Here is a 12,183-nt window from a genome sequence, read left to right as displayed (position 1 = left end):
GCAATATTACCACTTGATGGACAAACAAAAATATGAGTAAAAAATAAATATATATATCACCATATTTGTAGGATCTATTAAAAAATTAATAAATTGTAAAAGATACCTAATTATCTGAATTCACTAATAATTTATTGTTTGTTTTTTTTCAGAAAATGGAGTGGTTTGAATTAAAAATACTTGGAAAAAGAAATGTCTTAAACGAGTTTAATAAATTATAAAATAAAAATAAATGATTCGCCTATAATTATATAATAATAATAAAAGTGTCCTGCTGATATAAATCATTATGGCGTGATGATGTTATTAAGGATTTTGAAAGTGCTAATATTTTAATGAAAAGGTGTATTGAAAAATTGTAACATTTCGGCCATTCTATGCCACGATGGCAAGACTTTTGGAGAGTGGCGTGATACTACTTCTGGCCATACCATGGTCATTTCTACTGCCGATTGAGCCAGGGCCGACCACGCCACCTCAGATTCAAGGTAAACCATATTATTATATTACTTAATTATGTAATTTTATTTTTAAAATTATCTATTTAAAAATAATATAAAGGTTTTATTATTATTATTATCAACATTATATTTATTGTTATTATTTTCTAAAGTGTATACAATTAGAGTCTAATTTTAAATATTTTTATTATTTTATAGAAGTTTTTTATTATGTTGTATTAAAATTTTATCTCTTCAGAGTCTAAATAATCCATGTCTAGACAATAGCTTAAAATAATAATAATGGTACTTAATAGAAACACCATAGACATTTTTTACGTAAGTACATATAGGTATATTGTAAATATTTCTATTACGACAAACATGTAAATTCGTTATATAATAATATACAAGCATATTATTATTATTTTATTGATTTTACGTCAGATATATAACGTTAATTAATAATTATTAATATTTATTTGTAGAAAAAATAACAATCTCTGTTATCTTGTCATGTTAATAAGTTAAAATGAATCTTCAAAAATTAGTGTACAAAATAAATATTCCAAAAATTCCTTTGTTACAAGATTTTAATGATTCAGAAGTTCGTTTTTTTTTCAAAACAAAGTTCGAACATTTTTGTTTGTTTTGCTAAAGGAGTTGGTCTTTGCTACAAAACAACTTTGTAAACTAAGCCAATTCGTTTCTGTAAAAAGCTGAAAGATACACTTGCAAAAAAAATATTGTCTAGAAGTTTAATTTTTTTCGTTGGTATCTAGTCTATTTTTGTACAAAGCGCGAAGGAGTAATAAATCAACGTGCAGATAAATCATACTAATTATGAAATAAAATTACGTTTTAACCTTGAAAAGAAAATAAATGTTATTGTGTTCTTATTTTAAAATATTTAGGCTTGACTCTGTAGGACTATAAATCATTATATATTGATCGAATGGAAATGTGTTGTTCTCTTCCCTCTTTCAAAATAAGTTTCTCTAAGCTTAAATATTAATTGTCTTTCATGATTACTGGATAACTGTACCTACGTTTAACTAAGTATTTCCGTTATTGACGGTCTTTTTTTATTCTCTACTAACCTGCTTACTTGCTAATATTATTTTCTACTCGTTTTAAATTTATTTCTCTTCTTAACGGCCCACATGCTCAGCGTAGGTCAAAATTGAGTTTGTATTGTATTTTCAAACCATGATCCTGGACACTTCTTAAACGTTGTAGATAATCTATTTATATAATTTTGAAGCCTTATTATCCATTATATTTATTTTAAACATTTGATGACTGCACAAAGTATTTTTGTTACATAACATAGTATTCTTTTAAATCTCTCGCTCTAATGTTTTAGAATATAGTCATATTTCAGTACATGAATGTGCAGCGGTGTTAAGATTTTTTACATTTATTAATTTTTAATCGCATTTATAAAATCATTAGTATAATTTATGACGAGATAATTTTAGTAAAATATTTACGATAAAAAATTATATTGATAATCTCTGTGATCCCAAATTTGACAAGAATTAGGCATTTTATTATTCAAAAAATTGGCAAGATTAACACATTTGAAAATAATTCTAAAGATATTTATTATAAGCTATGTCTTTGACCATTCAAGTGTGATAAACATCCTACGAATAATGATTGCTTTATAATAATTATTGACCTAAGAATAAGATAGTGTTTTTTTGAAATACGCCATTTCTTTTGTCATTCCCCAGTGGTTAAGCTACAACATACGGCCGTAGCCATAAATTGACAAACTATAATTGAAGTAGGGAGTAAAATGATATTGACGCGCGTATTTGAAAATGTACCGTTTAAAAAAAATAAAAATAAAATCGGTTAGGTAGGTTGTCAAATTTGGGATCACAGAGATTATCAATATAATATTTTATCGTGAATATTTTACTAAAATTATCTCATCACAAATTATACTTATAGTTTTATAAATGCGTTTAAAAATTAATGAATGTAAAAAATCTTAACACCACTGCACATTCATGTACCGAAATATGACTATATTCTAAAACATTAGAGTGAGAGGTTTAAAAGAATACTATTTTATGTAACAAAAATACTTTATGCAGTCATCAAATGTTTAAAATAAATATAAAGGATAAAAAGGCTTCAAAATTATATAAATAGTTTATCCACAACGTTTAAGGAATGTCCAGGATCATGGTTTGAAAATACAATAAAAACTCAATTTTGACCTACGCCGAGCATGTCCCCCCTTAATACAATCATTAATAACTTCATTAACTGTATGATTCAATAATGTTTTCTAAGTCCACCTATTACTTGAACTATGGCCTATTCATTTAGTTGGGTTTGTATTTCTGTGATTGGTCATATTAGTTGACCTAAATACTGTAAAAAAACTAATTTAAAAATGATTTATAACATAACCATTCAAACAGATATGTACATATACACAAAAAACAACTAATATTATTATGTCATCTTCAATAATTGACTTGTTAAGCCGAGTTGAAGAGTTCTACAGCGATCTCTACAGTGATGACACTGACAATACGACTATAGACTTAGATCTTCAGAGAAATGGAAATTCGGAAGACCATACTCCCGAAATTACATCCTGGGAAGTAACCCATGCTTTAAATTACATGAAAAGTGGGAAAGCCCCCGGGGAAGACGGTTTAACGATAGATATCCTCAAAAAAGCAGGAAAGGATGCAAATGAAGTACTTGCACAATTGTTCACAGCCTGCATATGCAAAGAGGATGTCCCAGAGGTATGGAAAAATGCCAGCATTGTCATTCTTCACAAAAAAGGTGACAGAGAAGACCTAGCAAATTATCGTCCAATAAGTCTACTCCCTATTCTCTACAAGACGTTCACAAAAATTCTCTCAAACCGTCTGCAAAATGTACTAGACGAGAACCAACCGAGAGAACAAGCCGGATTTAGAGGAGGATACAGCACTATGGACCATATCCAAGTCGTCAGAGAAATCATAGAGCGGTACCAGGAATACAAACTGCCACTATGCATGGGTTTTATAGACTATGAGAAGGCGTTTGATTCGATAAAGAAATGTTCAATACTCGACGCACTCAGAAAACAAGGAATCCCTGGACGCTATATAAATATTTTCAATAATATATACAGTAGCGCAACAGCATCTGTAAATCTCCATAAACCATCGCGCAGATTTCCTATCAGCAAAGGAGTCCGACAAGGTGATACAATCTCACCTAAACTATTTACAGCTACCCTTGAAGACTTATTCAGGCAACTTGACTGGAATGACAAAGGGATCCCCATAAATGGAGAATACCTGAGTCATCTGCGCTTTGCCGATGACATAGTAATTTTCTCGCAAGACTCAGAAGACCTCCAAAGCAGAATGCAGGAACTCGCTGAAGTAAGCAACAAAGTAGGTTTGAAAATAAATGTAACAAAGACGAAAGTCATGTTCAACTGCTTTGCAGGCCAAAAAGAGATCCTCATCAATGGCACTCAGCTCGAACAGGTGAAAAGCTACATCTATCTGGGACAACAAGTATCTATAGATGGATGTATATTTGATGAAATTGTTCGCAGAGTAAAGCTAGGCTGGAGTGCTTTTGGCCGCCTGAATAATGTCTTCAAAAGTGACCTTCCACTGTGCCTAAAGCGCAAAGTGTTCAACCAGTGTGTGCTTCCCGTGATGACATATGCGTGTGAAACATGGACCCTAAGTAAAAGAGAGATCCAGAAACTTAGAGTAGCACAACGTGGTATGGAGAGGTGCATGCTGGGCATAACGCGAAAGGACAAAAAGAGGAATGAGTGGATAAGGAAGCAGACAAGGGTTTGCGATGTAATAGAGTTTATTAAAAGCCTTAAATGGAGATGGGCTGGACACATAGCTCGAAGAAGAGACAATCGTTGGACAAATCTAGTCATCCAGTGGTATCCAAGAAGTACAAAACGTCCACAAGGTAGACCTAGAGGCCGCTGGATCGATGAAATGATAAAGTTCTGCGGAAGTACGTGGCAACGCAATGCACAGGACCGAGAGAAGTGGAAGCAACTTGAAGAGGCCTTCATCCAGCAGTGGATAGATTCAGGCTGATGATGATGATGATGATGATGATATGTTGGATGTTGGAATATATTATTATGGTTTTTATTTATTATGTTATCATAGACGGTCTCAAAGTCAGTCAGTAACTACAGGCTTATAAGTCTCTAAATCTACCACTGTTAAGTTTGGTACTTACAAAATACAGTATTTATCTCCAAGTGACTTGAAGTTGGTTAAATAAATAATAGGTATAGGTATGAGCATCTCATAATAAAACTGATAAGTTACATAATTGCTTATAATATAACAAAATGTACGTATTTACGTAATCTATCAAATAATATCTAATAATTTATAACTTCTGAAAAGCGCCTAAATCATTTACAGAAACCGATTATTTATATACCCACGATATCCGAGCGGTTAACGTGTCAGCTTACATTGGCGTGCGTTCCTGTTCGAATCCTGGGTATGGAAAATACACATATTATTTTTCGATTTTTTGGAGTGAAAGTATGGACCTAATAGGTTGAGCAAATGGAACATCCATTTCTCGTAAAAACAATTTTTTGTTAATACAAACCTTATGATCTTCTGAACATCTGACATGGTCGAAAATAAAACATATTTTAAATGTACAATTTTATTTTTCGTAACATATTTATTGCAATAAAGAGTTTATCCACTAGTAGAAATGGGTATATTTTTTAAATTTTAAAATCCACCAAGTTAAATTTTGAAAAGCAAATGTGAATTTTGCCAGAGCCGGAATTTGTACTCAGGACCCGCATTATAAGTCGTAGACCATAGAAATCATCGTGCCTGATGTTGCTATATAAAATCTCAGCATTGTCAGTGTTATAATAATTGTAAATTACCGAATTGAAATATTTTAATCTATTCACTGTTATAATAATATGACCATAAAAGATCTACAAAATATATATGCATTTCTATAAATTTCAGTTACACGCATGCACGCGTTCATTCTTTTTATATGGAAATTCGAAACCCCTGTCACTCACCCTTCGTCACATTAAAAAAATCTGTCTACCATTTCATTCTTTCAGCTTATTTTTTCTATTCGGATAATTTCCGCTTCTAATACGTAACGTTAGTATAAAAACAAAAGGTTTTATTTCTCGCTTTACAGAGTTAATTAACACGGTTGTTAAAATTGAATGGATAATAATATGTAAGTATATATATACCTACACATCCACTGAATTCATTCATTAGAAATAATAACACAACAATAGAATTTTTATAAATTTTTAAAATATGTTTATATTTGTACTAGAGATGTGCAATTAAAATCGATTATTTTGGTAATCAATTTTTGTATCCACTCATTACATATATAATGATTTAAACGATTACATATTTATCAATAAGATAGGTAATCCTTTTTTCATCACATGTAATTTTTAATCTGGGTACCGTAGAAGAGATTTGTCTAACATGTCAATCGCTACAGTGAAGGAATTGACTCGTGAAATTAAAACTATATTCAAATGAAATATGACCTTGAGGTTTTGAAAAGGAAGCATTAGTCATAAGTATTTTTATTACCTTAACGAGATCATTTGAAATTCATTTTTAAAATAACTACGAAGATGCTCTTGTGATCTCGTTGTATCCATTGATTCGTATTGCATAACTTACTGCTAAGTGTTGTGATCGAGAGACCTCAATAAATAATCACAAAACTGAATCTCTATTCTCGAAAAACTAAGTATTACATACGTAAAAGTTTAGAGTATTTTGTGAGAAATCATCAGTAAAATTTTCGAGAATTCGTAAAATTGTTATCAGGCGTAGCAGAGGGAAGTCGAAACGGAAAAAGAAACCTTCTGACCGTAACTAAATGTTAAAAAAATATGCTAAAAAGCTTGTGACTTTGATTCTTAATAAAATCACCTAAATTTCCTGGTTAAAATATTTTTTCTTGAAATCTCAAGATAGGTAGGCAACATTAGATAATTATACAAGAAAAAATTTTGTAATAGAGAATTTTATCTTGAAAAATTTTAAAAAATCGACAAATCAAAAGGGCTGTCGGAGGAGTAAGAAAAAAATAAGATATGAACCCCGCGTTTTACCTAGTATTAATTTTATGGCCGAGCAATAACACGTATTAGGTTATATTTTTATGGGCCCAGGGTTTGAATACCAACCCTAGTAAATTCATTTGTGTTTGGACGCAGAGTATATGGACCTATTTTGTAAGTGGCTAACATCCATTTTGCTTAAAAACAAAAATCTGTCAATCAAAAATACAACTTTTACTCTGCGGATGAACACAATATCGTCGCCCCAAAAGCAAAAGGGTACTTGTGACATTTTGATGGTATTGAGTTATGAATGTAGCTTTGCTCGTATGTTTTTTCTACATTATGAGCAAAATGACATTTGTGGAGCTAAATCCATGAAATCACAGTTTACGAAAGAAAATAAAGGTCACTTGTGTATTTGTAAACTAATCTTCAATTAACTTATAACAAAATAAATACGTAACATGTACAAACACGACTTTGTTAGCTATGTGCAGTGGTTACAAAGTGGTTACAAAGAAAAGGGTACTAAGTATGTATAATTATTTTAAAATATGTAAAGGCCTTATTAAAATAAATAAATGTTGCAGAAAAAGTGTCCTTGTGACTAGAATCTTCATACGGTATGAAAAATTTAATAAATAAATAAATTGTATTTTAATTTTTAAGTAAATATCTAAATTTCATTTCAAAATATTAAGAAATAGCCTCTACACGATTTTTTTCATTCAAAAAACGTAAAATGCGTTTTTTCTCAAAACTTTATTTTTGAACAGGCGCCCATTTGCTTTTCGGGCGAAGATATCTTCTTCGAATCGAACATTGGGGTGTCATGTAGGTAGCCACTATTATGTTATTGAAAAAAGTTTTTAGTTATCTATTAATATCTATATATTATAATATGAAAGCGGAGACAACTCTTATGATTTCTCTAGAAATTCTACATAATTATTAACAGTGAATCTATTTATCATTAGTTTTCTGAACAATTAAATAATTACTGAGGTTATTTAGAGTTATTATCTTATAGAATTTATGACAAGAATTATTATTTACGAAAGAATATCAGGATTACGTTATATTATTATATCCCTTACTTTAACTAACTTTTCCCCGTCTTAGCTATGTATTATATACTATGCTATTAATTAATTGGGATATCATTTAATTAAGTCTATTATTAGTTCGACTTTAGTTCGCCTGATCAATTCTCATGTCACTACCATATTTATTTTGTTAAGATGAGGATCATACAGCAAAAATAATCAGCTTAAGATTGTACGTATACTTACATTCGTACATGATAAGGATATAATTAATACAGATGAAATAAACTAACATCGCCATACCAGAGGAAACAAATAAAAATAATATTTTTCCAAAATTGTGCAAATGTCTTCGTTGTTGAGTTCTCTTTAATTTTTTGTCGGCCAGAAGAGATAAATAATTTTATAAATACTAGTAAAAGGATCTTGGATGACGTGGAAAATAGATCCCTCATGTGCTGATCCAAGGATACCATCAGAAAATTTGAAGGGGGATGTAAATACTACTGCAAACATTTTAACGAGGGGAGTATTTAAATGAAGATGCGATCATCAATAATGAAGAACACGACTAATACGGTTTAAATTAAATATTAATATAGGTATTGTATGTTACATTTGAAAAATATTAAGTCCCTGGTATAATATTAACTATCTATATCAATGATACCTAACCCTGGTTTCGCGAGAATTCACAAAAGTTTAAAAAAAAAAAACTTGAAACCTTCTCTGGTGTGAGAATGAGAAATGTTTATAGCCTGACATATTTTTAAATTGTATTTTTTTAAATTTTACCTAAGTTAAATGTCACGGCATAGTTATTATAAATGTTTTATTTAGTAGATTAAAAATTGTATCAGCAAGGAACAGAGGAACACAGATTTAAGAAGTCAGTTGTGGGTAGTGTGACTTATTTCTATTCATTTTTTTCACTGTGATTGTGAACACAGGTAGTCTGCATTTTATTATGATGCTGGAGGCAGATGTTTAAAGTCTCGTGAATGGTCAAACAAAAAAATGATTTTATCAGTGAACTCTAGATTATTTAAGACAAACTCCTCGATTTTCTGTGTCAGACTCTCCAATTTGTTCATTATCCAAAAGTCTAAAAAAAATCGTAGTTTTCTTTAAGCCGATGGTCAAAATTGACAAGAAAGAGCTATCATGATTGATGAACCAAATAATAAGTACCTATACAGGTTCTTCCACTGACACTGATAGACGTAGCATTCCGATTATCTCTAAAAGGATGTGAAATTAAGCTGTACGTAAGACTATCAGACGGAAAAAATATCTAGTTCACAATCCTCTATTGAGTACCATTCAGATTTTTTTATAAAGAGATAATACTAACTACTTCCTAAATAGTTTCTTTTTATAGGTAAATGGTAGTCGGTGCCAACTATTGACTACTTGGATTAACAGATCCCAGTAAATTGTTTATATTCGATGTTGATTTACTTCAGGAAAATCTATTGTTATTGAATTCTCTCTAGAAACTGCAAATACTGTAAAGACCCTTTTTCTGGTATTTCATAATTATAATAGTGCACAGTATTCAGAAACAACAACAATTTACTACTTACGGAGGTAAGTTATATAATACAATCCACAGAAAATCATAAACAGAAGCTGAAACTTTGTATAAACTTTGTGTACAAAACCAACTTTAAATATAGACAAAAACAACAGTTAATACGGAAATACTGCCTTCTAGCCTTTGGGTCATTTTATTTTACATAATTTGTTGTTGATGATTATTTATTGTCGTATTCTATTACTTGACAATATACATAGAAAATAAATAAGAATCATAAATAAGATGGATTACAATTTTCAATAATAATTTAGCATTTTTGCACTTTTCGGCCACTCCTTGTAAAGAAGTGATAACATATACATGATAAAGACACAAATATGATGCATAAAAAATACTTTGGACGCTGAAGACGCACCTGGCGCGTAATGACCAGGCGGCCGATCGATGTAATTAACGTCCATTTTAAAGGTGGTAATTAAAAATCATTATCTAGTCAGCAGCGAATGAGTTAATGTAGAGTTGAAAATAGAAAAATAACTTTTATTGAGTTATTATTTATTACAGGTTATCAACATCTTTTACAAAGCGGCAAATAATTTAATTATTACCACGATCTGACAAAACAGTTATGTCTATTTTGGAACCCAAGGGTCTCATGAAAATAAAATAAAGCAAGTACACACACTAAAAACTGTAATTACACAAGACTGTAGGCATCATGAATGAAAAAGAGAGATTATTATGGATAAACATGAAGGTAAAATGAGGCTTTGCAGCATCAGTACTTTTTCACAAACTATATAATTATTATTTAATCATAATACGGCTTTATCAAAAAAAAAAAAGTTAAAAAATGTTTAATAAGAAACAGTAAACAAGTCACAGTAGGACTGGCGAGGCATCAATCCACGCAATAAATTTGGGGTAAGTCTTCTGTATGGCTGAAATTCTTTCTGGGAAGGCTTGCATGACTCCACGGTGTGCTACGTGGTCTAAATTTAACCACACTCTAAAAGTAGGACCTCTTTCAAATCCCACTTATGCATCATATAAGCACATCTGGAATACCCACACACGTTGTGGTTTAGTCGTACGCTATGTTTACGTGAAAGCTTAAAGCAAGGAAGGTCGTCTAGTGGATCCACACTTGGATAGGAATTTCTCACGACCGATACTAGCTAATCATGTCACCAGACATCCTCTTGTCACACTATCAGTCTAAAGCAGCTCGTTTTCGGCAATCCAAAAAGGATTCATTGGCGGAGACATAATGTCAGCATAGAGTGCATACATAAGTACAGACTAAAATATGGTAACAGATTACTCCATCGTTATTTAATACATTGGACAGGTGGACATTAGATATAATTAGCATGCTATTTAAATGTGGTAATTAAATAGTAATTATCTAGTCAGCAGTCAATGTGTTAACTTGAATCTGTATAAAACTATATAGATAATAAGATAATGAAATTAATTTTATTTTATGTTAGTTCTTCTTGTCTTTCTTCCCTATGGCACTTGTTTTTCTTTTTATTCTCAGTCAAAGACCTCAGTCTTTGGTATTTGATCCTAAGACTAATGTCAGGCGTAAAAAACTTCTGATGTTTCACACCAAATGTAGGGCCTCGTGAAACGCTTGAGTAAGACTGAGTGTGGTGCGGGGTGGGATGATTTAGAGGGTCATTCAAATTGTTTATAGGCGAGAAATTGATATTTTCATCTAGTGACAGTACATACTATTTTTTATATACATAGTATTAATTATTATATATTTTTTTTACTTTCAGATCGTGATTTCTGGTACATCGAGGCAGAAAAAGATCTGGCGAAACGTCTTCAACATTATGGTGATAAAAAATCAAAAGCAAAGTGAGTATTCACATGGTTATTTTACTACCTACGTAATAAATTATAGTTGACTAAATATTTACAAACATAAATAAAGTGTTGGTTTTTTATAATTATTCAACGATAAGTTGGCTATTTTATTTATCTCAATACTGAAGCTAAAACATTTATGAATTATAATTTAATTGTTATTAATTGGTACCCAGTGTTCTCATAATGAAAGAAAGTTTACTAAAGTTTTCAATCTAAAATGGGAATCGCCGACAGCTTGTTGTTGCCGCTGGAACATTTTTATCTGAACAACCACTTTTAAGTTTTATTGAATTTTTAATATTCTTAATGATTAATAATTAGTGGTTTAAAGTTCATACCGAGTCGTATAAACTACAATGAGCAGTTGAGATGATGCTTTAAAATCTTTCAGAGTAAAGTAGGTATTACCTAAATCCAATATATATCGTGCTCACAATACTTATTTTACTATCCCCAATAATTTAGGTATTTGTGTTTTAAAATCATCTACTAAAAAAACTTGAAAATACTTAAAAATTCCATTTATCTCATTTATGGTACCATTATGACATACATATTTTTAGAATTAAATATGATTCGAATGAGTTAATAGTTTATTTGTGTTTCTTAACTCAAGGCTGCGGATCATGACTGTCATTTTTTGAGCGAGCAAGACTTTCCACCCCTGTCGATTCGCCCACTGCCACCCCCTTCACTTGATCGCTGTAGCGCGCCGACACTTTTCCTCTGCTTTGCTTACCCTGGAGGCTACCCAAAACCAATAGTCTCTCCAGATTATCCAATTCACGCCGAACAACATGCCGAAATATATTCTCGAGAGCTGTTCCTTTATCTGTAGTCTGTAATCTATGATTGACTTGTGCTTTATACAAGAAATACAAAGCATTCGGTGCTAACACCACATTCTGAAGACATCAATTTTCTTCCGCTCCCTTGTTCTCAGTGTCCATAACTGAATACCATACAAAAATATAGAGAACACAAATGCAGACATCATTTTCGTGGCAATTGAATTTTTCCAATCCTTCCATATAGCGGTGGACATTTTTCGAAATTTGGTCCACGGCTCGACTCCGTATATAAATATCGAGAACACTAATGTTTGCACAAGCATCATTTTTGTGGCAGTCGAAATTCCCCGATCCTTCCATATAGTGGTAAGGT

General features: G+C 31.3%; 1 protein-coding gene across 1 annotated transcript in view; it reads left to right on the top strand.

Annotated features, from left to right (window-relative positions):
• The first annotated feature begins 308 nt into the window (after nt 1–308).
• The window catches only part of LOC147074930 (alkaline phosphatase-like), a 97,169-nt gene continuing 85,294 nt past the window's right edge, over nt 309–12,183 (top strand). The window contains exons 1-2 of the mRNA XM_085942948.1: nt 309–488; nt 10,926–11,007. Of these exons, the coding sequence (XP_085799074.1) occupies nt 386–488; nt 10,926–11,007 (185 nt within the window). The 5' untranslated portion in view covers nt 309–385. The remainder of the gene's footprint in view (nt 489–10,925; nt 11,008–12,183) is intronic.

This window comes from Rhyacophila brunnea, unplaced genomic scaffold, assembly GCF_057557595.1.
Source record: "Rhyacophila brunnea isolate RB1 unplaced genomic scaffold, BYU_Rbru_1.0 scaffold_15, whole genome shotgun sequence".
Classification (NCBI taxonomy): domain Eukaryota; kingdom Metazoa; phylum Arthropoda; class Insecta; order Trichoptera; family Rhyacophilidae; genus Rhyacophila; species Rhyacophila brunnea.
This window is presented reverse-complemented; position numbering and strand designations above follow the sequence as displayed.